Source organism: Rhinatrema bivittatum, chromosome 2 (assembly GCF_901001135.1).
Source record: "Rhinatrema bivittatum chromosome 2, aRhiBiv1.1, whole genome shotgun sequence".
NCBI lineage: Eukaryota > Metazoa > Chordata > Amphibia > Gymnophiona > Rhinatrematidae > Rhinatrema > Rhinatrema bivittatum.
The window spans coordinates 38,156,158-38,180,223 of NC_042616.1; the positions used below are offsets into that span (position 1 = coordinate 38,156,158).

At 45.5% G+C, this 24,066-nt stretch overlaps 1 protein-coding gene across 2 annotated transcripts; it reads right to left on the reverse strand.

The window, feature by feature from the left end:
* Positions 1–2,172: 2,172 nt before the first annotated feature.
* On the reverse strand, positions 2,173–21,031 carry LOC115083876 (gastrula zinc finger protein XlCGF26.1-like). 2 transcript variants are annotated; one of them, XM_029587929.1, is made up of 7 exons: positions 20,583–21,030; positions 15,141–15,267; positions 14,291–14,404; positions 14,035–14,148; positions 12,116–12,244; positions 4,565–4,672; positions 2,173–3,453 (listed from the first exon to the last, which is right to left on the reverse strand). In XM_029587929.1, exons 1-7 carry the CDS (start codon positions 20,604–20,606, stop codon positions 2,225–2,227), a joined length of 1,845 nt encoding a protein of 614 aa, XP_029443789.1. In that variant the 5' UTR covers positions 20,607–21,030; the 3' UTR covers positions 2,173–2,224. The 2 variants fall into 2 exon arrangements, with proteins under 2 accessions (XP_029443789.1, XP_029443790.1); XM_029587930.1 differs by lacking the exon at positions 14,035–14,148 and having other exon boundaries at positions 20,583–21,031.
* Positions 21,032–24,066: the final 3,035 nt, after the last annotated feature.

Consider the following 24,066-nt stretch of genomic DNA (forward strand, 5'->3'; position numbering starts at 1 on the left):
GGCTACTGCCTGGAGATAATACCCTTATTCAATAAACATACACATGGTTACTGTGACTCCAACATCGCTTTAAGCTACAACAGCAAGAGGAAATGTGGAAAAAAGGATTCGCACTCACAAAGTGGGGAGTAGCTGGCTTGTTACGGCGGTTACTACCCCAAACCAAATAAGCCTGATACTTCACTTTCAATGCATATCCAGCATAGCTCTCTGCTTCAACGGCAGGGGAGAAGAAAAACTGATACTTCACGCATATCCAGCATAGCTCTCTGCTTTAACGGCAGGGGAGAAGAAAAACTGATACTTCACGCATATCCAGCATAGCTCTCTGCTTCAACGGCAGGGGAGAAGAAAAACTGATACTTCACGCATATCCAGCATAGCTCTCTGCTTCAACGGCAGGGGAGAAGAAAAAAGGATTCGCACTCACAAAGCGGGGAGTAGCTGGCTTGTTACGGCGGTTACTACCCCAAACCAAATAAGCCTGATACTTCACTTTCAATGCATATCCTGCTTCAACGGCAGGGGAGAAGAAAAACTGATACTTCACGCATATCCAGCATAGCTCTCTGCTTCAATGGCAGGGGAGAAGAAAAACTGATACTACACGCATATCCAGCATAGCTCTCTGCTTCAATGGCAGGGGAGAAGAAAAACTGATACTTCACGCATATCCAGCATAGCTCTCTGCTTCAACGGCAGGGGAGAAGAAAACAACCAATAAGGGCTGAATAACACAGTCTGGGTAAAACAAATAAGCATGGGTGTAGCTTGCTTATTGCGGCGGTTACTTCCCCTACTACCCATAACTAATCAAGCTTGATATTTCACTTGGTTGCAGCTCCATCACTGCTCTCTACATTAATGGTGGGGGTGGAAGGGAAATAGAACCAAAGAGCTAAGAGAAACAGATAAGTATGAGAGAAAAAAATGTGAAGCTTGCTGGGCAGACTGGATGGGCCGTTTGGTCTTCTTCTGCCTTCATTTCTATGTTTCTATGTTACCCAAACACTAAGAAGATCCCATGCTACTGATGCAATTAATAGCAGTGGCTATTCCCTAAGTCAGCTTGATTAATAGCAGTTAATAGACTTCTCCTCCAAGAATTTATCCAAACCTTTTTCGAATCCAGCTACACTAACTGCACGTAATTACAGCTGTGCGCATAAATGAAAAGTTTAAAAAAGGGGCAAGGCATAGTCAGGATGGGGGCATGGGTGTTCCTTCATTTAAACTTGAAATTAGCGCATAGATAATCACGTGCACTTGTGCGTACCTGCCACGTAAGTTTACTTCTGTCATGGAGGATGTGTAATTTATAAAACAAAAAAATCTAGGCAGATCGGCAGAGTTTAAAGGTCAGGGTTAATAGGGGAGAAGGAAGACTGGGGGAAGGAGTAGGACAAGTAGGGGGGAGGTGAATAAGAGACGTAGCCTTTCCACTGCCCACATTGTGTACTATTCCTTAACTGGTTGAACTGGGAACGAACTGGTAAAACAGCCAGTGCTATCAGCGCGCGTGCCTTTTAAAATCCCCATTTACGTGGTAGAAGCTGCATTTGTGTGCACCCACTTAAAATTGAGTGCACATGTGGGCACAAGCAGGCTTTTTTTTTTTTTATAACGTGTGCACATATATGTGCGTGTTATTAAATAACCAAGTTCCTGGGTGCAGGCCGACGAACACGCGCACATGTGCACCTGCACACCGCTATGAAATTTACCGTCTATGTCTGGAGGCCTATGACTGTCGATTTCCAGGTTTTATCTATTTCTGTAAGACTCATTTTGTCTCCAGCTCTAGGGATGTTCAGTCTCAGCATCCGCTGGTAATATACAGTATTATCTGTTGGACATGGTGTTTTCTTATTCTTCCATCCATTTTCTCAAAATCTTTATAGGGTCAGTCTATGATTTTAAAGATGTTTTGAGAGTGTGGAAATTGCAAGCTGGTCAATAGTTTGCAATCGCCACACTCTTACTCTTTGTTGTTAAAGCACTTTACAATATCAGTTTCAGTCTCCTACTGTACTCGATCTTTTCTCCCACAGATTTGTACCAGATGTTTGTATCTTTCTCTAATTCGAGAAATGTATATACTCCATCCGGCTTAAGTTCTTTTATATTGCAATATTCAGTCATTCAGAGTGGGTCATATCATGCATTCTCAGGTTAAACTTAACACTGAAATATTTATTATATTAAAACATTTAAATGGCTTCGCTCATATGTGAGTCATTTCATGCTTTTTAAGGTGACATTTCTGACGGAAACATCTATCACATTCAGAACATTTAAAAGGTTTCTCTCCAGTGTGGATTCTTTCATGCATTCCTAGGCCAGATTTGTACTGGAAAGTTTTATCGCAATGGGAACATTTAAATGGTTTCTCTGCACTGTGGATTCTTTCATGCATTCTTAGCTCACATATGTGACGGAAACATTTATGACATTTACAACACTGAAAAGGTTTCTCTCCAGTGTGGATTTTTTCATGTATTCTTAGTTCATATATGCGACTGTAACATTTTTCACATTCAGAACACTTAAATGGTTTTTCTCCGGTGTGAGTTCTCTCATGGACTCCTAATTTAGATTTATGCATGAAGCGTTTATCACATACAGAACATTTAAATGGCTTCTCTCTCATGTGGGCCGTTTTATGCCGTTGCAGGTTCAATTTCAAACTGAAACATTTATTGCAGTCTGTACATTTAAATGGGGTCTGGCCTTTGTGAACTTGCTGATGAACTTTAAACCGTGACCTGTAAGTAAAACATTTTTCACATTCAGTACATTTGTAAGGTTTGTATTTTTTGTGAATTTTTGTATGCTTTTTCAGGTCTAACTTCCTTGTAAATCTTTCCTCACATTCAGTACACTGAAACGATCTTCCTTTTGAGTGAATTCGTACATGGCGCTCCAGCTCAGATTTGAAGGCAAAGCATTTTTCACACTCATTACATTTGAAAGGTTTCTCTCGCATGTGAGCTTTTCTGTGTGCCATAAGTTTTGTTTTCTTAGAGGTTCTTTTCTCCCCTTCAGGATCTGTACATTTTTTCTCCCTTCCGTGATATTCTTGGATAGATGTGGGACAGGCCCTGTCAGTGATCTTGTTCCCACATTCAGTCTTTTCTTGGTACTCAACAGAATGTGAGTTTGTGGTGAAATGTTCCCAAGCTTCAGCCCTTTCAAATGGTCTCTCTCCTTTACTGAGTCTCTGAGTTTGTACGACATTTGGGCAGTGGTTGGCATTTCTCTCTCGTTCAGTGCATGGATTTGGTCTCTCTCTTTTTGGGGCTTTTTCTTTCACCTTGAGCAATGTTTCATGACTGATACCTCCTGCACAGTCACTATTTGTGCTGGCTCTGGAAAGATCTTTTTGTTTCCATTCATCCCTCTGCTGCCCATCCTGCATTCGCTGCCTCTCACTATTGTTCCTGAATCCATCATCTGTTGGATAAAAATGAGAGTATGACCATTTATAGCAATGGAGAAGGACAGATAGATACGTGTCGTATGGATGATATTTCTCTGTAACAGAAAGTGGTGATGGTTGTAGACAGGAAAAGGTGGGCAACAGCACAAGAAGAAAGGGAAACAGGCCCTGTCTGATCTCATCCCGCTGGTTCTGTGCATCTCATCCTCACTTCCAGGCTCTGCCATGATTCCCTTCACTCTGATCAGTCACTACCCAAAAGCACTGGAAGGCCCTGCTGGGGACCTGGGATTCATTCTGGACCGGGGTGCCTGAAACTCAGACCAGTCAGCTTAAATTACCTGAATTCTCATGATTTAGTAATAAAAGTATAACTGTAAGTCCGTAATAAGGCTCACCCTCTTTGTCAGGCCGATTCAGTTCAGGCCGAGCGCATCATTAGCCCCCGTTTGGATGCGCGTTTTTGACACGCTATTATTACTCCTTATACAGTAAGGGGTAGTAATTACGTGTGGAAAACACGCATCCAACACGCATCCAACCCCCCCTGAAACTAATAGGCTCATCAACATGCAAATGCATATGTTGATGAGCCTATTAGTTAGTCTCGCTTGATACAGAAAGTAAAATGTGCAGCCAAGCAGCACATGTTACTCTCAAAGGCAGGAGTTAATATTATAGCGATATTAAGTCGGAGCCCCCAAAAATAAAAAATAAAAATCTTAAAAAAAACAAACAAAAACTGCCTGCGGCCCGTGGGTTGGAAAACAGACGCTCAATTTTGCCGATGTCCATATTCCGAACCCGTGGCTGTCAGCGGGTTCGACAACCGACGCCGGTAAAATTAAGCGTCGGCTGTCAAACCTGCTGACAGCCTTCGCTTCCGCCAACAAGAAGGCGCTAGGGATGTGCTAGTGTCTCTAGCCCCTCCTTATTAGCGCGGGCCCTCATTTGCATACTGAATCCCGCACCCAGGAGAGTGACCTGGGCACGCACTGGGAGAGCGGGCGCTCGCCTCGAAGCGCTGACTCTCCCGCACAGTTTACTGAATCGGCCTGTGTGTAAAGTCTGAAATACTCCACCACACATAGTAAGCATTTTGTTAGAACTGAATTTTTTGCTCACCCCTCTTGGTGTCAGCATCCTCCTCTCTTCTCGCCAACTGGTTGCCCACATGAGGTCCTTTCATTTTCAAGATCTCTGCTGTGGGGTCAGGATTGTAATCGCGGCTGCCTGTTAGAAAATGGGAAAATGTTTTCAACTTTTAGACAGTCTGGGGTACTGACTTAAGAGAAGCAGCACTTCTGTAAAATTTGAGATGATGGGAATGCTGTGAGCTCTGAACATTTACGTATCCAGGTAGGAGGAGTTCAGGACCCTCTGTAGCTATAAAAAGAACCACAACAGAGAACACACACAGCTTCCCTAAAATACCATAATAATGGAAACAGCAGAAGGAAAAATTAGTTCCTGATAAGTTCCTTTCCTTGAGTATAGCCACATAGCTTTTGCCTTCCAACCAGCAGATGGAGACAGAGACTAACAAGTTTGCTGGCATTGTCCTTATAAACACCGGGGCTAACCTCAGGCTGTCAGAATGCTACATAACAACCTAAGATAAATATTTTTAATAGACTAAACTTTCCTTCACCCCATTAAGCAAAAACCAGAGGACGTCCAAGGGAGAGACAAACAACAGAAACAAAAAACCAAATTAATATCCAGTGTGCCAACTAGTGCACACAAGCAGTTACTATGAAAATGAATCCAAGAATAATATGCTTGACAGAACAGGACTGGACTGGTTGTACTCAAGGAAAGGAAATTATCAGGTAAGAACTACTTTCTCCTTCCTCTTCATCCAGGCAGACCAGTACAAATGCATGGGATGTACCCAAGCTATCTTTCTACTTGCTGGGACACTGGCAAGCCTGATTGCAAGAAAGCCTCTTTCTTGACTCAAAGATCGAGATGATAGTGCTTTAAGTATCCCAATCTGCAAATCTCCCATGGTGATAGCAGGTGAATTTCTGCTCACAAAACACACAAATGTCTTGGGAAGCAGCAGTCCCTTGGATATGCAAGCCTTCCTTATCACGTCCGTATTCTAATGAGCTATCGACACCTTTGAAGCTGTTCCTACCCTTCTAGAACCACTAAACTGAGCTAATGATATTCCGAGGTTATGAAGCTATTAGTGACCTTTAATTATAACAGAAGAACTCTCCTAGGATCTAAATGAAAAAGCTGAACATACTCTTCTCCACCTGAGTCCCTTTGTAAGGAAGGGAGACATGCCATCCGGTTAAGATGAAAAAAATGCAAAAACGCCTTAGGAAAGAAAATAAAGAAATCATGAGAATCTAAACTGCCTCGTTGTTATGAATCCGGTATGGATTGTGGATCCTTGGCCCGAGGGGGGGAGTTGGCGCTACCTGAAGGGGTAAACCCCTGCAGGTCCCCACCGTCGGGAGGCGAGGCTGAAGAGAGGCAGGGACCAACGGGAGCTTCGCCACTACCAATCCATGTTCCCTGTGGGTTGAGCCTTTGGGTACTGGGGCCGGCTGGTCTTAGGTGGACCCCAGTGACGACAGGCCGAGACGAGGTGGAAGAGTGAAGGTGTGGGGAAGTCCAGTCCACGGCCAGAGGTAGGAGGCAAGCGAATATCCCGGTCCGGTCCAGAGGTCGAGGCAGGAGAGGAGAGGCAAGGTGAAGTACGGTCCCAGAGGTCAGGGCTGGCGGGGAGACAGCAGGAAGAGGTCTAGTCCGAGGTCAAGTAGCTGGGAGATCCGTCCGAGAGGGAAAAGGAGAGGTTAGAGCTGGAGGGCTGGAAGGAAGGACTGGAAACAGGAACAGGCAGGCTGGAGCAGGCAAGCTGGATCAGGAACTCAGGAACTGGAGCGTAGAAAACAGGAACGCAGTAACAGGAACACTGTGACAGGAACCCAGAGCCAAGAGACCTGTTGCCAAGTCGTTGGGTGGAAGTCTGCTGCGGGTTTAAATAGGGCCGGTGACATCACCTGAGGGGGCCGGTGGTGTGGGAGAGACGCCGGACGTATTGGGAGGAGCTGAGCACCGCAGCCCAAGAGCCGAGGGCTGGAGCAGAGCCTGGGAGGCCCAAGCGGGAAGGCCCACGGCCTGTGAGTGTAACACTCGTCTGAAGAACCCAAAAAGGGATATCTACACAAGAGAGCAGGGATGGCCAACTCTGGTCCTTGAGAGCCTCAAGCAGGTCAGATTTTCATGATATCCACAATGAATATGCATGAGATAGATCGGCATGCACTGCATCCATTGTGGATATCCTGAAAACCAAGCCTGTTTATGGCTCAGGAGGACGGCAGCTCCAAAATTAATCTGATGAAACAGATTGCTGCTAGAAAACATCTGAAGAGTAAGCAGTTTAAGCAATGCCTCTCTTAGAAGCCCAAATGGATGACCAACCAGGTATGACAACACCAAATTCCAATTCCAGGGAGGTATCGATTCTCTTACTGAAGGCCGAATATGCTTCACTTCCTGTAGAAAAGAAGTCACATCTGGATGAGATGATAAAGGTTTGCCCAAAAACGGAGTTAAGGGCCAACCCTTGTCCAATCCCCCCTGCAGCAATTCTTAGATGACCAGCACTGAAGCTCCTCTAGCCGAGATCTTCCTAACTGAGCAGCAATATTCACATACGACTCTCACATATGCCAAGAGTATTTACAACCTTCTGAGAACATCCCTTCTCTGATAGATAAGCCCTCTCCTGCCATAAGTGCATCAGAGAGCCCTTTACATGCTTCTCCACCCAGACTAGTCATAGACCTACCTCTTCTGAAACATGCAGACACCTGATTCTGCCTCGGGGAATCACATATGCCACTCCTATAGCACTGAATGACAAGATCCTGACTGCCAGAATTGGAAGAATAGAAGCAAACTAAAAGGAGTGCCTTCCCTATTGCTCTGGTTTCCAACTGACTGATGGACCACTTGGCTTCTTATGGATTCCAAGTGCCTTGAGTCACTATATAGTGAGCGCTCCAGCCCGAGAGACTGGAATCTGAGATCACCATTATCCAAACGGGAGATTCAAGATATATTCCCAATGTTAAGTTCTTATGAACTAGCTAATAAAGCAAAATTCTCTCTGGTTTATGTCGTCAGAGAGAATCTCATGGGATTATGGAGACAACTTTGAGGGCAAGTTCCTATGCAAGGGTTTTATGTACACCTTTGCCCAGGCACTAAATCCAAAGCAGCCACCAAAGAACCCAATAACCGAAGATAAAGCTACACCATGGATCCCTGAGTCCTCAATAAACCATCCACTTGGTTCTTCAACTTCCAGATCTTTGTCAACCAGACCCACCCATCCCTGGGGTCAAACCTAATTTCCAGATACTCCAAAGATCAAGAGGGGAGCAAAAAGCTTGTTAAAATGGAAACCGAAGTCCAAATCCTGGAATAACTGCATCCCTCCGGCCATCAATGATTCACCTTCCTGGGCCAACTTCGGTGAGATCAACTAATTGCCCAGACACGAATGCACCAAAATACCTTCTCTGGACAGGGCTGCCACCACAACCCTCACTTTTGAAAATTATCGTAAAACATAGAAAATGACGGCAGAAAAGGACCAAACGGTCCATCCAGTCTGCCCAGCAAGCTTATGGTAGCATCTGCTGCACCATACAGATCACCCCCTTACTTAATTTCCCAAATCGTCAAAGTCAGGGCCCTCGTTGATTGCTGTCTGAGTCCAATTCCCTGTTACCTCTTGCCACTGAAGCAGAGAGCAATGTTGGAGTTGCATCCAAAGTATCAGACATGTTGATTAAGGGTAGTAACCGCCTCACCAGCAAGTTACCCCCATGCTTGTTTTCCCCCCATGCTTATTTGTTTTCCCAGACTGTAAAATCCAATGTCCTTGCTGTTTACTGTCTGAATCTAATTCCTCTTTTCCCCCTATCATAAAAGCAGAGAGCAATAATGGAGTTCCATCAACAGTATGAAGACTTATTGGTCAAGGGTAGTAACTGCCTCACCAGCAAGTTACCCCCATGCACTCTTTTCTTCATTTCCATCCTCTAGCCTTTAGGAATCCACAGTATTTATCTCCTTTGAAATCTTTCACCGTTTTTGTCTTCACCACCAAGTCCCGAAGGGTGTTCCAGGCATCCGCCACCCTCTCTGTGAAGAAATACTTCCTGACATTGGTTCTGAGTTGTCCTCCCTGGAGTTTCATTAGGTGACCCCCTAGTTCTACTGATTTCTTTAAACAGAAAAGGTTTGATGTTTGTACATCATTAAAACCTTTTAGGTATCTGAAGGTCTGTATCCTATCTCCCCTGCACCTCCTTTCTTCCATGGTGTACATATTCAGATCCTTCAGCCTCTCATCATATGTTTTTTGATACAGACCCCACACCATTTTGGTCACCCTTCTCTGGACCACCTCCATCCTGTCTCTATCCTTTTTGAGATACAGGCTCAAGAACTGAACACAGTACTGTAGGTGAGGCCTCACCAAGGACCTGTACAAGGGCATTATCACCTCCTTTTTCTTACTGGTTATTCCTCTCTCTATGTAGCCCAGCATTCTTCTGGCTTTAGCTATTGCCTTGTCACCCTGCTTCACCGACTTCAGATCACCAGACACTATCATGCCAAGGTCCCTCTCTTGCTCCGTGCACAGCAGCCCTTCACCCCCCCATCACATACAGCTCTTTTGGATTACAACACCCCAGATGCAGGACTTTGCACTTCTTGGCACTGAATCCCAGCTGCCAAATCTTTGGAGCCATGGCCAATCTAAAAGGGAAAGCATGACCCTGAAGATGCCTTCTCCCACCCACCCCCATCACTGCGAGGTGAAGATATTTCTGACGCCCTTCTTCTATCAAGATATGCATCAAATCTAATGACATTAAAATTTCTCTTTGTTGCTCGACTTCAAAGTCTTCCATCCTGACGTCAAACAACTTCAGAGCCTTGTTGAACTACTTCAGGTCCAGAATAGAGCAAAAGGGACCCTCCTTTAGTAAGGTAAAGTAAATTGAGTACCCACCCTGACCCCATTGAGATTAAGGGACCAGAATCACCACCCCTATATGCAGCAGCAGCCACAAAATCATCATCCATGCGACCTCCCCATAGAAAACGGATTGTCAAGGTGAAACCATAAGGCATCTGAAAAAAGGACGGGAAAACTCAAGAGCGTAGCTATCCCTGAAGACCCCTAAAAACATAAGATTTGCCATAACCAGGTCACAAGGACCTGGCAGGATCCCAAAAGGTTGATAGATTTCTTGATACTTTTCCCAGGGATAAAGAGTGGATTTCCCAAAGTCCCTCACAACAGTGGTTTATGGACTTTACGTCCAAGAACTTGTCCCAACCTTTTTTAAACCCAGCTACCCTAACAGTTTTTACCATATCCTCTAGCATGAATTCCAGAGTTTAATTATGTATTGACTAGGAAAATATTCTCTCTTGTTTGTATTAAATTTATTACCTAGTAACTTAGTTGCATGTCCCCTAGTCTTTGAACTTTCTGAAAGAGTAAGCAACTGATTTGCATCTTTGTCTTCCCTCAATGCTCAGCATGAGATCTCAATCGAAGCAGAACCTGACACCTCTTTAGAGTGGAAAGAGTCAGACGATGGCCTGTTTCTGGGTTCCCTATCAGCCCTCAAAATGCCAATGCCGCTTTTTCCCCATCGGTGCAGCTCTGATGTCCTTCGATGTCGCCGCCTCAAATGCTGATGGATCGGTCTTCTGGTACACGAAGAGTCTATTCATAAGTTCCAAATGAGACCGGCCTCCTGTCTGCATCCTGGCCGCACATTTCGCAGAGCCCATAGAAATCATGCTATGTCCCCAAAAAAGAACAATCATGTGATAAGACATGTCCCTTTTACATTGGACATCACTGGAGCCCACTAGAGAGGTCAGACCAAAATACAAGGGAAGCAAAATCAAACTTGATGGTAGCAAAGGGTCAATGACCACTGAAGGACCCCGCCACCATGGAGGGGAAAGAACACAAAACGAAACTTATAAAACCAATAGAAAAACCTGCAAGGAATGATTATTTGGCTAGGCAGAGGAAAAAAAAAAAAACAACTCACCAAAAAAGGCCAGAACAGAAGAATGAGGCAACGTACATTGACCGAAGGGCTCTGTGGGAAAAAGACACAGTGAACGGACCCCTCATAGATGCGGGGCAAAACGGAGGCCCAGTGAAAGATCTGGAAGCTTTGATATAATTCTTCTATACCAGGTTCCATGGGATGATGTCACCGTGGGTGAGGACTGTCATTCCTGGAGAAATGGGAGCTTCTCCTCACCCAGAGGAGCCCCGGATCACACCGCCGCAGGGTCCGAGTCCACCAGAACCAGGGTGGAAGCACCTCGCTGCGAGCGCCTCCCCTTCTCACTCTTCCAGTACGGGCACCGTCCCTGCAGGAACAGCCTGCAAACAACCCCATCAATGCAGCCCTCAAAGGGCAGATGACTCCAAGAGCCGTCCTCTCTCCCTCTCCTCCCCACAGGATTTATAAAGGCTTCCACCTCCCAGCATGAGCCACACGCACTGCAAACTACTGAGCACTTCTTCCCACACTCTTGAAGAGACACCATAACTTCCTCCCTTATCTCCCCCTGCCTCAGCCCGCAGACGGCACACCATTACTTTGATTTCTACTTTTTTTTTTTTACAACTTTAGCAAGCAGGAAGCAAGCACAGCTACAGGACTCTAGAAAAGACAGTTAAAACGAGAGAGAGGGGAACCTTGGGTTTTTTTTTGTTTTTAAGGGGAGTAGATACTGCAGAAGAATGACAGAAAAAAAGTATGCGGAGGAAGAGGGGTAATTCCAGCAACCATACCCAGTATAAACCTTGTTTCAGTAACTGGAAGCCCCCTGGTCCACTAGCTGTGCTCAGTCAAAGAAGGGAGTACAAGACTTTCACCTCAGGAGCTGACTTGTAAGTTTCTAACTTCTTCACCAGGACTCGGCTCACAGTACAGGATGCTTGCTTGCTATCTGCTAGAGGCAGAGAATACTGGCAGGCTGAGGTCAGCTTGGGAGCCTATAAAACGGCGATGTCAGCAAATCCTATTAGTCTCTGTCTCCATCTGCTGGTCAGTGAGCATATTCCATGCGTCTGGACTGGTCTGCTCCCAGTGGGGCCCATCTTACCTCCTTTTCTGCAGACTCTTTCAGTAGGGGCTATCTTGCCTCCCCACCCTTCAGCTGCCAGCACAGAAAATAAACTCATTAGCTGCTGAGTGGGAGAAAGGATTGAAATCTCACAACAGCATTGAGAGAACTCAAAAACAACAAGGGATGGAAGAAGGATTATAAAATGAAGGGAAAAGAGAGAGACATGAGAAGGGAGTGAGAAAACAAAGGAAAGAAAGAGAAGAGAAGAAGAAAAGACTGGAGAGGGGAGATAAGTTGCCACCTTTAGGAAGAGAGACAGACTGCAGTAAAAAAGGTGGAGGAGAATGAGGAAAAAAAGAAAAAAAGGAATGAAAGACAAAAACAAGAAAATATCTGAAAATGAAATGCAGAAATAATGTCAATAGAATAAACAAATTGTCCACCCCACAGAGGTCTTGATTGAATGCCTCTTTCTCACTGTTCTTGACGCAAAGGAGGTGTCATTAATCCAAGCTCCATCACCTGCTTCATGCAGTTCCTCCCATGGGCCTGTGATGGTCGGATTTTCTCTTTCCTCAGATCCCTGGGGCTCAGTCACGAATTCTTCTTGTTTAAACCGAATTAAAATGTCAGGTTTGGCACTCGGGGAACCTGTTATGGAAAAAAAATGGATACAATACGATTAGAAAATTAATCCCTGAGCCTATATTATCAGAGGCACTGCCACCGGTGCAGAGCCAGGAAAAGGAGGGTGCTGCCGTGCTGATCATCATCAGAAATCCATAACAGACGTGTCAGAGTCATTTTACACTGAAGTGAGCAACTCCATTCCTCAAGGTCCACAGAACGATCTGGTGTGGGTATTGTTATTGTAAAAACATGCAGAACAATTTCTGCAACATGCAGTTTGTTTGTTTTTTTGCCTGAAACCGTGAACCGAAAAAGCTGTTTATTCATCACAATTTTATGAGACGAGGTGGGAGATGTCTTCAGCCCCCACTGGACGTCACCAAAGCCAAATAATTCTGAGAAAGCAGAGCGAGTAGAGACGAACGTTTCCATGGAAAAAGAAAACTCCTGGAAAAGGACACGATATGAAAATTCAATGACTAAATTTACAAATATTCGGGACAGACGCAAGACTATAGTGGTAAAGGCAAGTAGAGGATATTGCGTGTAAGGAATGATTGGAGAGAGGGGGGGGGGGGGGTCTTGATTATTTGCTGAGCCATAAGGAAACTGAGAGGTCCAAAGGGGGAGAGCACAAGCCAACGGGCAGAGAGTGATAACACGGCTGAAGCAGACTTCCAGGAAAGCTGGGGTTGACCTGCATGCAGCGTCTCCCGTTACCTCCAAACGGAAATGGTACGACTGGATCAGGCTTCCCAGAAGGTCAGAGTCGTCTCTGCATGGCTCGTCGGTGTTTGTAAGCACTAATATCGATGATCACGGGGCGGCTGGAGGCTTCAGACAACAGCCTCACTAGTTTTGGGGGATTCTTTGGATTATTACAAAGCCTGGTGGTAAAGACTTAGGATGGGGGCTTGGTGTTGGATGGAGTGAGGGACTTTTAGGAACAAAAAAAGAAAGACAAGGCCTGCAATATCCTGATCTTTCTCAATTGATCTTTTGGCCTCCTTATACTCCAGGTCACACTAGGGAGTCGATACTCTAAAGTGTATTAACACTTAACACAAGCATTAATGTGCACTGAACATGTTAACATTACCATGGAATTAATGTAGAAAAAAGAAAAAAGAGTTAATCAGCAGTGTTGCATGCCAAATCATGCAAGTCAGTCCATTAATATTGAAATCGGTTACTGCCAACCACTAAATAACACAGTTTAAATTAACTCACCAGCAACACAAAGAACCAAAACGTCACCTCCCGTTATAGCGCAGTAACTAAATCAAGGTGTATTGTCCTCCCTGCAGGCCTGGATTTATGCACAGGCTGCTCCTTAAGGTGGCAAAATTGGAATGGAGGAGAAATTTCCTGCACCCTGCTCCCCCACCATCCTGCCTCGGATCCCCGAAGACGTCTCCCTCCTCTGCTTCTTGCCTCCAGTCCTTGACTCAAGCAACGCGATCCTCACGGGGCAGTGAGCACGGGGAGTGAGCCTGCACTCGCGAGCCCTCCCCCTTTGGGTTTCCATCTGAGGAAATGGGAATGGCGAGTGCAAGCTTAGTCCAGGCACCGGCACAGAATCAGTGCCCGGGGTCAGTCCCTTCCCAAACCCATCCGTGGGCACTGGGCACACTCCCTCTGACATCCCCTGCGACTCCCCCAGTCCCAGAACCTGGTCAGGTGCCCCCAGCCAGCCTAATCCATCCAAACTCAGGAAACAGAGGATGATGACTCTTGCACTGCAAGTGCTGAGTCCCTAAAGGGCACTCGCTGACCTTAGTGCAGGCGTCCAGGAGGAATCTGATACTTGCTTGTTACAGGGGGGTGAAGCTCTTCCGTTGCCTCTGATTCAGGAGGATCCATGAAGGGCAGGTCTTCCTGCTGCTTAATGCTCAGTGAGAACACAGACGTTACAATTGGGAGGCCTGGGATGAGAAAACAAACAAACTGAGGACCTATTAATGTAATATTAAGGAATGGGTTTTAAGTCTCCAAATGTTGATGTTAATGACCCATCTCCTGTGATGTGAAAATGCAAAGCCCTGTAAATCCAACACGTTTACTTACTATGGGTGGGGTCATTCATGTTTTCTCTTCCCTCCCACTCACAGTGTTGAGGAAAATATTTCTCATCTTCCTTTTTAATTTTGAATATTACATCAGGATTAACAATTGAATAACCTGTGGAGAAAAAAAAAAATAGCAAAATTTACATTCTCAATCTGTACTTGCAACCCATGGGGGTTCTGTTTCCTAATCTGATGGCGCAGAGCAAGTGCATGTAGGTGTGAGTCTTCGTGACAAAGCTTGCTGAGGAAGGACAGTTCAGCCTGCTCCTTGTTTAAGATGAATTTCGGGTACAGTTATTTCTATTCATGACCCTCCCAGGCGGAGGCATTGCAGGGGTCAGCTTTCTCTGCCAGCACGAGCCCTCCAAGAGAGGAGTCGTCCCAGCTTATTAGGAGCATTTGAGAAAGAAAACTCAAGACCGGGACTATAAAGATCACTCTACCTAGGGGCCGGTGAGAGGGAGAAAAAGGGAATATTTGAGCTGTGACATCTGATTAGCACCTGGAAATTGCACAGTAGCGTCATCTAGTGCCGCAGTTATGCCTCTCAGGTGGGAATCAAAGTGATCAATCCTCCCTCCTGTTCCCCTGTGCCAGGTTTGGTGTTAGAGAAAAGAGAGACATATTCAAGCTTAAAGGCTTTACAAATCACGGCATCGGTGTCTCTCACTGGGCTTCGGAGAAGCCACAGCAGCTCCTGCTGGACTTGGAATGAGATCAGGAGCAAGTTTCTAAATATCAGGTGTCCATGGGATCCTGTTATCTGGCATTGGCCAGCCCTGATAAAACAGCAGCGTCCATCCTGCAAGGGTCCAGCGGGTGGTAGAGGACAGAAAAGGCACATTTACCCCGTGAGATGAGGAGGCCGTGAATCTCCTTGATGACCTTCTTGTACAGCTCCTTCTGCCATTCTCCCAGAACGTCCCACTCCACTTCCAAGAAATAAGCAGCGACGTCATTGAAGGTGACCGATGCCTGGAACAGCAAACAGGACACCCTCAGCCCCTCTCCCTCCAGTCTCATTATAATGTGTGTATAATAAACTGTAATATGGCCTCAGTCAGTGAGTTCAGCTCTCCAGTACATTACTGCAGGGGTCTCAACCTTTCACGACTACTGTACCTTTTCCAGCATTTGAGATGTCTCATAAAAATTCTAAATCTATAGCAAATATTTTGCTTACTTTCTTTTATCTCTACCTTGATTGTAAAGGATTTTTTTTTCTCTTGATCTTTTCTCTGTTTAAAATAGGGGTGAACATTTCTTTTTTTTTTTTTAAACAGGATCACACTGGTGACTCTCATCTGCACTCGAAGCCAGGGTGGGGTAGGTCTGGATCTTAAGGACGATTAGCCAGCCTACATTAAAAACTGCTATGTATTATTTATTTATTTATTTATTATTTTTATATACCGACATTCATCTCAATTGAGATATCACATTGGTTTACATTCAGGTACTGTATGATATCTCTGTGCCACCTGAACTTTACGGTGAGCTGCATCATTTGTTTTGCTTTGCACGTCGTTTGTCACTGTAAATAAATTGCACAAAAACAACCAGAGTCTTTCTTTTGACTATTTCCAAGCTGCTATTGCTAAGTTACCACATTCTCTAATATATGTATCTTGTGCATATTCCTGAAAACTCGACTGGCTGAGGGGTCCCCAGGACAGGTTTAGGAAGCCCAGCTCCACCTCTTGTCTTTAGCTACATGCTCTAACCCAGAGGGAGGCAACTCCAGGCCTGGAGTGCCACAACCAGTTCTGGGTTTCAGAACACTCACAATGAATATGCATGATGCACATCTGCATGCACTGCCTCTGTTGCATTTAAACATATCTCATGCATATTCATTGGGGATATTCTGAAATAAAAAAACTTTTTTTTTGTGGCGCTCCAGGATCAGAGTTGCTTACTCAGCCTCTAACCTTGTGTTTAGTGTCTTTGATTTGAGATTGCAATCTGGATTGTAATTTTAGTTGTAACTCTTGATTGTAATCCATCTTGAGAGCAATTTAGGTAAAGGCAGAACATCAAACATTTAATAATAAATATCCTGGATTCCTGGCCTGGCAATGAGGTCTCTTGCACCGCATAGGCACTTCTTCCTGCCTCACCTCCCACTCACGGGGACTGACCTGCCCGAATGCTGAGGAACAACAGATTTTATTTGCAAAAGGACAGAGTAGTCTTCAGGGGTGAAAACATCACTTACAACAATGAGCCATTACTATTACTGCTGCCACTGCGAGAAAATAAAAGCCAGGAGGAAGTAGTGAGCGGAGAATATCATAGGAGTTCTCCTGCTGGTAAGAAAAACTGCTGGTGCCCAGCTTTCGTCACAGCAGCTCCGCAGACATGAGGCCACTGTGACCAACACCAGCCAAGTGACTCACCTGACCAGCCCACTAGACCATGCCCGAAGCCTCAATATTTATTTATTTATACATACAACTTAGACTCCACAGCTTCCCAATGGACTATTAGTTCAGTGCGGATTACATACAACATTCATAAAGCTTGTACATACGTAAACATAATAAAACATATTAAAACAAACAATGAAACACATAGTCACATGGTACTAAATATAAAACATAGCTTATCCATAAGTCTCTTTAAAAAATAATCCCTTCAACCGTTTCCTGAACACACAAATATCAGGTTCGTTTCCAAATGGAATTACCACAGAGCCCGCGCAGCCCATGAAAAGGCTCTTCCACACGTTGGGGCTCTCTTATACTCTCTAGCTGGGAACAGCTCACGCAGATTGGCACTCTCAGAAGGCAGTGATCTTTCTGGCACATACCGAGTCAACTTTTCCTTTAAGATACATGCGTCTTCTACATTATTTATTTATTTATTTGTTTGTTTATTTATAACTTTTCTATACCGAAGTTCAAATAACAGAGTTAATTATCACTCCGGTTTACATTGCAACCATAAAAACAGTGACAAAGTTGTCTTACATAGAACAGGGGGGAGAGAAAAACTTGGATACAGCTTAAGCATGGGGAGTAACGTGTCAAAACTGGTAAGAACTGATAAGAGTTGGCTTTTTGGGGTAACAAGGTATTCCGAGGGAGGGGGTAGGAATGAGGGGTTGGAAGGTGGGGGGGAGGGTAGCGGAGGGTTATCATAGATTTAATGAAACTAATATACATATATTAAATAGCTAGGCAGCGGAAGAAAAGGTGCTTAGGCATCTGAGCTTAGGAAGAGAAGGTCCGTGGAGGATGAGGCAAGGATGAGTGTTATGGGAAGGCTTGTTCCCCTTACATGTAAGTAGTTATTGATAACTACCAACAATCTAAACTTTATCCTCCATTTGATTGGGCGCCAACGTATTTGTTGCAAAATTGGACTAATATGGTCCCAATGAGGTGTGCCTGACACTTTACACGCTGCTGGATAACTGTAATCATGTTATCAGGAAGACTCATGAACGAAGTGGCATTAATGTAACCAACTGACTGGCCAGCCTGCCCAGCACAGTAGATAATAAAGGGTCCAGTGGGTGACATGGAGAGCAAGAATTTAAAGGTGACCCAAGGGGGTGAATTTTCAAAATGTCAAATATATAAGTAGCTTCTACCTACGTATTCTGTATTTTCAAAAGTGTAAAATGCGCACACATACATAGGCAAGAAAGGAGTGATGTAGAGATATTCCCAAGTGGGGCGGGCAGAGAGTTACGCATGTAGGTTGCTATTTTTAAAAAAAAACCTTGCATGCATACATTTTCCAACTTACATATTTTCCACCTGTTAATTATCTTGTGTAAGTAATATTAAGCAGGTTTATTGTGTAGTAGTGAACTAGTGATTGGGTGGGGGGGGGGGGGGGGGCGTTCAGGCTGAAGAACAGAAGGGCCTCAGTGACCTGGAGAAGGACTGGGGGTACCGCTGGACCGAATGATAAACCCGGCAATTCCGCTCACACGCGTGCGTTTTAAAATACGGCATCTCGCGTGACCAAGCCGAGCATTACTTTTGCGCGTAAGATACAGGCGTGACTATTTCTGGCACAGAAGGGTACAGACCGCGCGCTCGATGCGTCGATAGGCGCGGTTCCGATGCGCTGCACGTATCTGCGTGAAATCCCACGCGCACGCGTGTTTTATAACACGCGTGTATATCCGTTATGCGGCAGGTTATAAAGTACTATCGCAGACCTACGTTCGGCCACACGCGCGCGTATAGGCCGCTACGCGTGCTCGTGTGAAAGTTATCCTTCCGGTGTAATAAGGCAAGCGCTTTGTGTCGCGGTAGTAAGAATAAATTAAGGAGGAGTAAGAGGTAGCCCAGCTGTGGACGAGGTTCCCCTTGGAGCTCTTCTCGCAGAGCTGGTAGGGGATGGGGGAGGAAGTGTCCTCTGGATTAAGGGAGAAAGAAGAAACCCTAGAAAGGCACGGCTTGCCGATGGTTTCCTCAGTCTTGACCTCGATACCGAAACACGCGCAGCCTTAATACAGTAACGCAGTAAGATAAGTGTACGCGAGATTGAGGACCGTTTGTAATGCGGTTTTGGAAACAAAGACTGAAGAACATGTCAGGAAGCCGTCTTTACTTTTTGTGTTCCTTCTTTCTCCTCGGCAGGCCTGAAATAGGAGGCTGATGGGCCCCGCCTCTGGCTTAAATCAGATCTGTCTTATCCATTAAATGAATGTGTTTCATAAAACCTTATTACATGCTTCTCATCGGTCAGACAGCAAAGCATGGTACAGGACATTATATAATCCCATCCACCCCCACCCGAGGACCCACCCCCAAATCCCCAATTCATGTCTAATTCAAATACATCCTAAAACCCATTCCTTAACCACCTCCGCTCATTTCAGCATAAAATATTTCAGCCATGTTTCCATTTTCTCTCTCCTTCCATCTCTCTCTCATCTTTCTTCTCTCTGTTTTCCCTCTCTCCCTCCCCATGTCCCACCCTTACGCTGCCCTGTCTCTTCTCCATTGACTCCTGGGAGCCATCCCTTTTCTTTGCCGGCTCTAAGCCCTCCCTCTTCCTGTCTTGTGCTCTTATCTCCCTTTCCCTGATCCTTTTATCCACAATTCCGAGCCCTCCACCTCCCAACCCTCAGTCTTCCCCTTACACCTCTCCTAGTCCATTCCCCTCTCCTTCCTACCCTCTTCCTCCTAACCCTCAATCTTCTTCTCTTTGAGTCTTTCCCCTTACGCCTGCCAGTTCTCCATTTCCCTTCCTTCTGTCTCTTCCCTGCATCTCTCCCAGCTTCCATTTCCCTTTCTCTCTGTCTTTCACCTCCCTTTATAAAGCTCCCTCCACCACCAACCAGCTTTCCCCCATCCCTTCTCTTCGTCTCTCTTCCCAGCTGCCAGTCCCCATCTCCACTCTTTGCTCTCTTCTTCTTGGTCTCTCTCCCATGGCAGCGGGAGGGCGGCAACAGAGCAACCACAAGCCTGGGAGTAGGAGAGGCAGCCAGCGGAGGGACTGAAGCAGATCCAGCGGGCACCACAGAGGGCAATGAAAGCGCTGCTCCTCCTGTCTGTTTCCAGTTGCTTCCTCTTTCTCCAAAGCTGCTGCTCCTCTTCCTCCTACCTCTGTGTAAGCTTCACTTCCAATCAGGAAGCTCTTGGGATAGGGAGAGAGGACTGAGGAGGAGCAGACAGCTGTGGGCAACCTTACTGTCCCTGCCTCAGCTCTGCGGGCAGCTGCCTCTCCTGCTCTCTCGTGCTAGGGACGACAGCCTTGGGCTCCCCTCTCCTGTGCTGCAGCAGTCACGTTGAACATCTCCAGATCAGAACATGGCAGCTGATGAGGAGCCCAGGCTCTCCCACTCCAGGCTATTGCTTGCTGGGACACGAGCGGGTGCTTGCTTTCTGCTGTGCTGGGGCTCCCCCTGTCCTTTTGTTATGGTGGTCTGGCTGTGAATCCTCCTTCAGAAATTCCCTGTTTCAGAACAACTACATCAGAGATGGTCAACTCCAGTCCTCAAGAGACACAAACAGGCCAGGTTTTCAGGATATCCACAATTAATATGCATGAGATGGATCTGCACGCACTGCCACCATTGTATGCAAATCTAAAGAGAGTGAGAGAGGAGACTGTCTGTCCTCTGCAGACAGAAACAGTTTGCATGCCCCCTCCACTCGTCTAAGCTCTGCTTTATCTCAGTGACCACAACTGAAATCTTCCCAGGTAGATAAAGATCCTTGCACTGTGTTGTGAGGAGGGCAGGGTGGAAAAGCTGCACAGGGAAAAGTTTTCCTTTAAGTGCCGGTGCCCTGTGAACAAGAAGACAGAGAAGAATTTCTTACCGGATCAGAAGCCAGGCCAGACATTTCCCTCCTGTTCTCCCTCTGTAGTTGCTAGGATGGATTCAGTCTGCAATTTCCCTTTTCCTGATCAAAATGCTCAGAAAGAAGGACCCGGAGAAGAGGAGGCTGGGCTGATGCCCAGGGTCTCAGATAAAAGTCCTTTCCTCCTCTGTAGATTTGGGGCTGGGGGCTTGCAGGGATTTCCAGTCCCGGGGAGACAGAAAGAGTCTGTTTTCACTCTGACAGGTCGTGCATTCGGCTGATTGCACAGTTTTACCCACGCTAAAGTGCCCGTTTTGTGCAGGGACACGTTACTCTCGATTCAGGAAGGAGTTTCACCTGTATAACATGAATCTTTTTCTGCTCTTTGCCGCTGAAGGAGCATGCGCCAGGCTCCCTAGTAGAGGTCGAGCTGCAGAGAGGGCCCGCCTGCTTAAGGTGGTTCCGTGGGGATAATGTAATCCGAAGAGAGTGAGGTTAAGCATGTCCGAGAGGTAGAGAGAATGTGAGGGGGAGTTTGGGGGGGTGATTTTCTGCATGTCCGAGAGGTAGAGAGAATGTGAGGGGGAGTTTGGGGGGGTGATTTTCTGGGGCAGAGGTTAAGTGGTTATTTTCTAAAAGGGCAGTTGAGTTATAGTGTGATTTTCTGAGGGGGTTCCGTGGTGATTGTCTTAGGATGGATTTCTGCAGGGAGCAGAGAACTGGAAATTAGAAATAAACTTATAAAAAAAATGTTTTAACTGTCTGTGTGCCAATGTCAGATGTCTGAATATTAAGGCTGGAGAGCTGGAATGTTTGGCACTATTTGAGGATATAGGTGTTATTGGCCAGGGGTAGCCAACTTTAGTACTCAAATGCCACAGGGAAATCTGGTTTTCAGGCTATCTATAATGAATTTGCATGAGATAGATTTGCATGCATTGCCTCCATCATATGCAAATCTACCTCATGAATATTCATTATATTTGTGGCTCTTGAAGTCTAGAGTTGGTCACCCCTGCTATAGGCATTTCAGAAACATGGTAGAAGGAGTTAACCAATGAGATACTGTGATGTATACGGTATACTGTGTACTGTATACTGTGATGTATCGATTACATCAACACAATGGGGTAGATCAAATTGGGGAGTGGGGGTGGATCTATATGTTAAGGATGACATAGAGTCAAGCAAGATAAAAATCCTGCAGGAAATAAAACACCTTGCGAATAGAAATTCCAAATGTGTGAAAGAGAAAAGCATAGCAGTGGATGTATACTACCATCCACCTGGCCAAGATGAAGAAAGAGATTGTTAAATGTTTACACAAATTAGCAAAGAAAATTGGCAATCACAATAATGATTGGGTTAATGCCTCATTAGGATATGTTGGGGAAGCTAAGGTTCTGGGGGCCAGTTGTAATAAGCACTCTAATCCTAGCACAGGTTTTAACTCATGTTATAGTGGGCTTTTTTCATACTACAATAACTCTGGAATGTAATGGCATTTTTAGCATGGTAAAAACCATGCACTAAATCATGGGTTAAAAGCTGCACTAGGATTAGCTCACCTACATGCAAACTGCAGAGTAATGAGCTTATTAGTGGTCACACTATAGGTGGGACTGCTTTGCACCCACCTTTTTACTGTGGGAAATTTAACCCCTGAGTCAGCAGGAGCTAAACTTTCCTCAAAACTTGTAAACATTACTTACCCGTGTGACGGTTCAGCCCCAGTAACTGGGATCCCACTTCTATATGAGGGGATTCTTGCACAATTCTGCTTAATAGCCAGCCTTGCTTGTTTTTGTGGGAAATAAAAAAAACACAGATACCAATAAATTGGTGCTGGGTGAGGCAAAAGCAGAGTTTGGGGCTGGTTGAAGAAAGAGGAACCATTTTCTGCTCAAGAGCTCCGTGCATGGCAGAGGTTCTGGATCTCAGTAATCTGAGGGGAAAACTCAGACTGAGCCAAGAGAAAGGAGAAGAAGTCATCACTAACATTTAAATGCAGCACCAGAGCTTTTGTATCATCTCAGGCTGGAGAAGGAAATCCTGCTGATGTATGGGCTTTCCAGGGGCTCGGAAGAGTTACCAGAGCTGGAGCCATGCAGGAGCAAGGCCCAGCACTACAGCTGTGTGCCAGCACCGTGGCTTGAACTCTCCCATCCCAATGACCAGCTCCATCTGTGTCTCCTCATGCTGGAGCTGCAGATTCACTGGCACTCTGCCCTCCCAGCTATAACTGAAGGAGGATACACCCTGGGGCAAGCAGTCCAACCAAATCATGGAGGAGCTTACCTTCTGGGTCATCAACGAGAAGGATATGCAGCCGTGCTGCTGGATAAACACCTGGCATGAATACAGTGGGATAAACCTCTAGCACAGATTTGAAGCTGAATGAGTAAAAATGTAAAAAAAAAAAAAAAAAAGCATGCTTTTTCCAATTAGCATTCTTTTCCTGCTCACTGTTGTGAATATGCAAGCCATTAACTTGCTGCATCCCTCAGAGCTTCAGATACCTGTAAAGTATGATGCACAAACTTCAAACCGTCGGAAAGGGAACTGTAGAACTAGGGATCACAAAATGAAACTCAGAACCAACACCAGGAAATATTTCTTCACGGAGAGGGTGGTGGATGACTGGAATGGGCCCGCCCAGAAGAGGTGGCCAGGACAAAAACAGTAAATGAATTCAAAAGGGCCTGGTATAAATACTGCGGATCCCTAGATGTTGGAAATGAAGAAAGGGGTGCATGTGGGGGTAACTGCACAGAGTGGCATGAGCAACTTGCTGGGCAGTCTGGATGGACTGTTTGGTCTTTATCTGCCATCATTACTATGTATGTACAAGCTTTTACTGTCAGAGTAAAGTAAAGCCCATGCTAAAATTTAACTCCAGGTTTAGTGCAGGTTTTATTAAATCAGTCTCCTTGTAAATAAAAAAATAACCTTATCAAGAGCAAGAAAGCAAATGGCAGAAGGAGACTATAGTCTTCTCCAAAAAAGAAATGAAAGCTATGTGATTCAGTACCTTGAATCATCAAAAAGTGCCAAGAAAAAGAACAAAAAAATCCTGAAACTGAGATATTAAAACAAGGTCCCAGAGCTGCTGAGTGCAGACCGCTCTCACCCGCACCACCGGGACCTGACGGTATTCACTCAGGGGTTCTGAAGGAACTCAGATATAAAACTGTAGGCCTGCTCCTGGAAATCTGTAACAAACCATTCAAATCTGCTTCTGTACCTGAACACTGGTGAGCACTATGGATCACGAGGGATTAAAAGAGGCGAAAGAATGTGTAAGGTTTATTCTCTCTCCCCACCCACCCCTCGAGAATGAACCCCCGCATCCAGGGTGAATGGACTGCGAGTGCGGTGAAAAGAAGAAGTTTGGGTGAGAAAAGTGGTGCCAGGGACAACCATGAGCTTCTGTATTCTGGGAGGTCCCCGAAGAGAGGATTACACCTGGAATCCAGAATATCCTCCACTTCAAATTCATTGA

Coding starts and splice junctions, on each gene's coding strand:
- LOC115083876 (XM_029587929.1), bottom strand. CDS start 20,606: ATGTCTGGCCTGGCTTCTGATCCG. Junction 4,673..12,115: donor GGAGGAACTGCATGAAGCAG/GTGATGGAGCTT, acceptor ATTTTCTAACAG/GCAGCCGCGATTACAATCCT. Junction 3,454..4,564: donor GGATGCTGACACCAAGAGGG/GTGAGCAAAAAA, acceptor TTTATCCAACAG/ATGATGGATTCAGGAACAAT.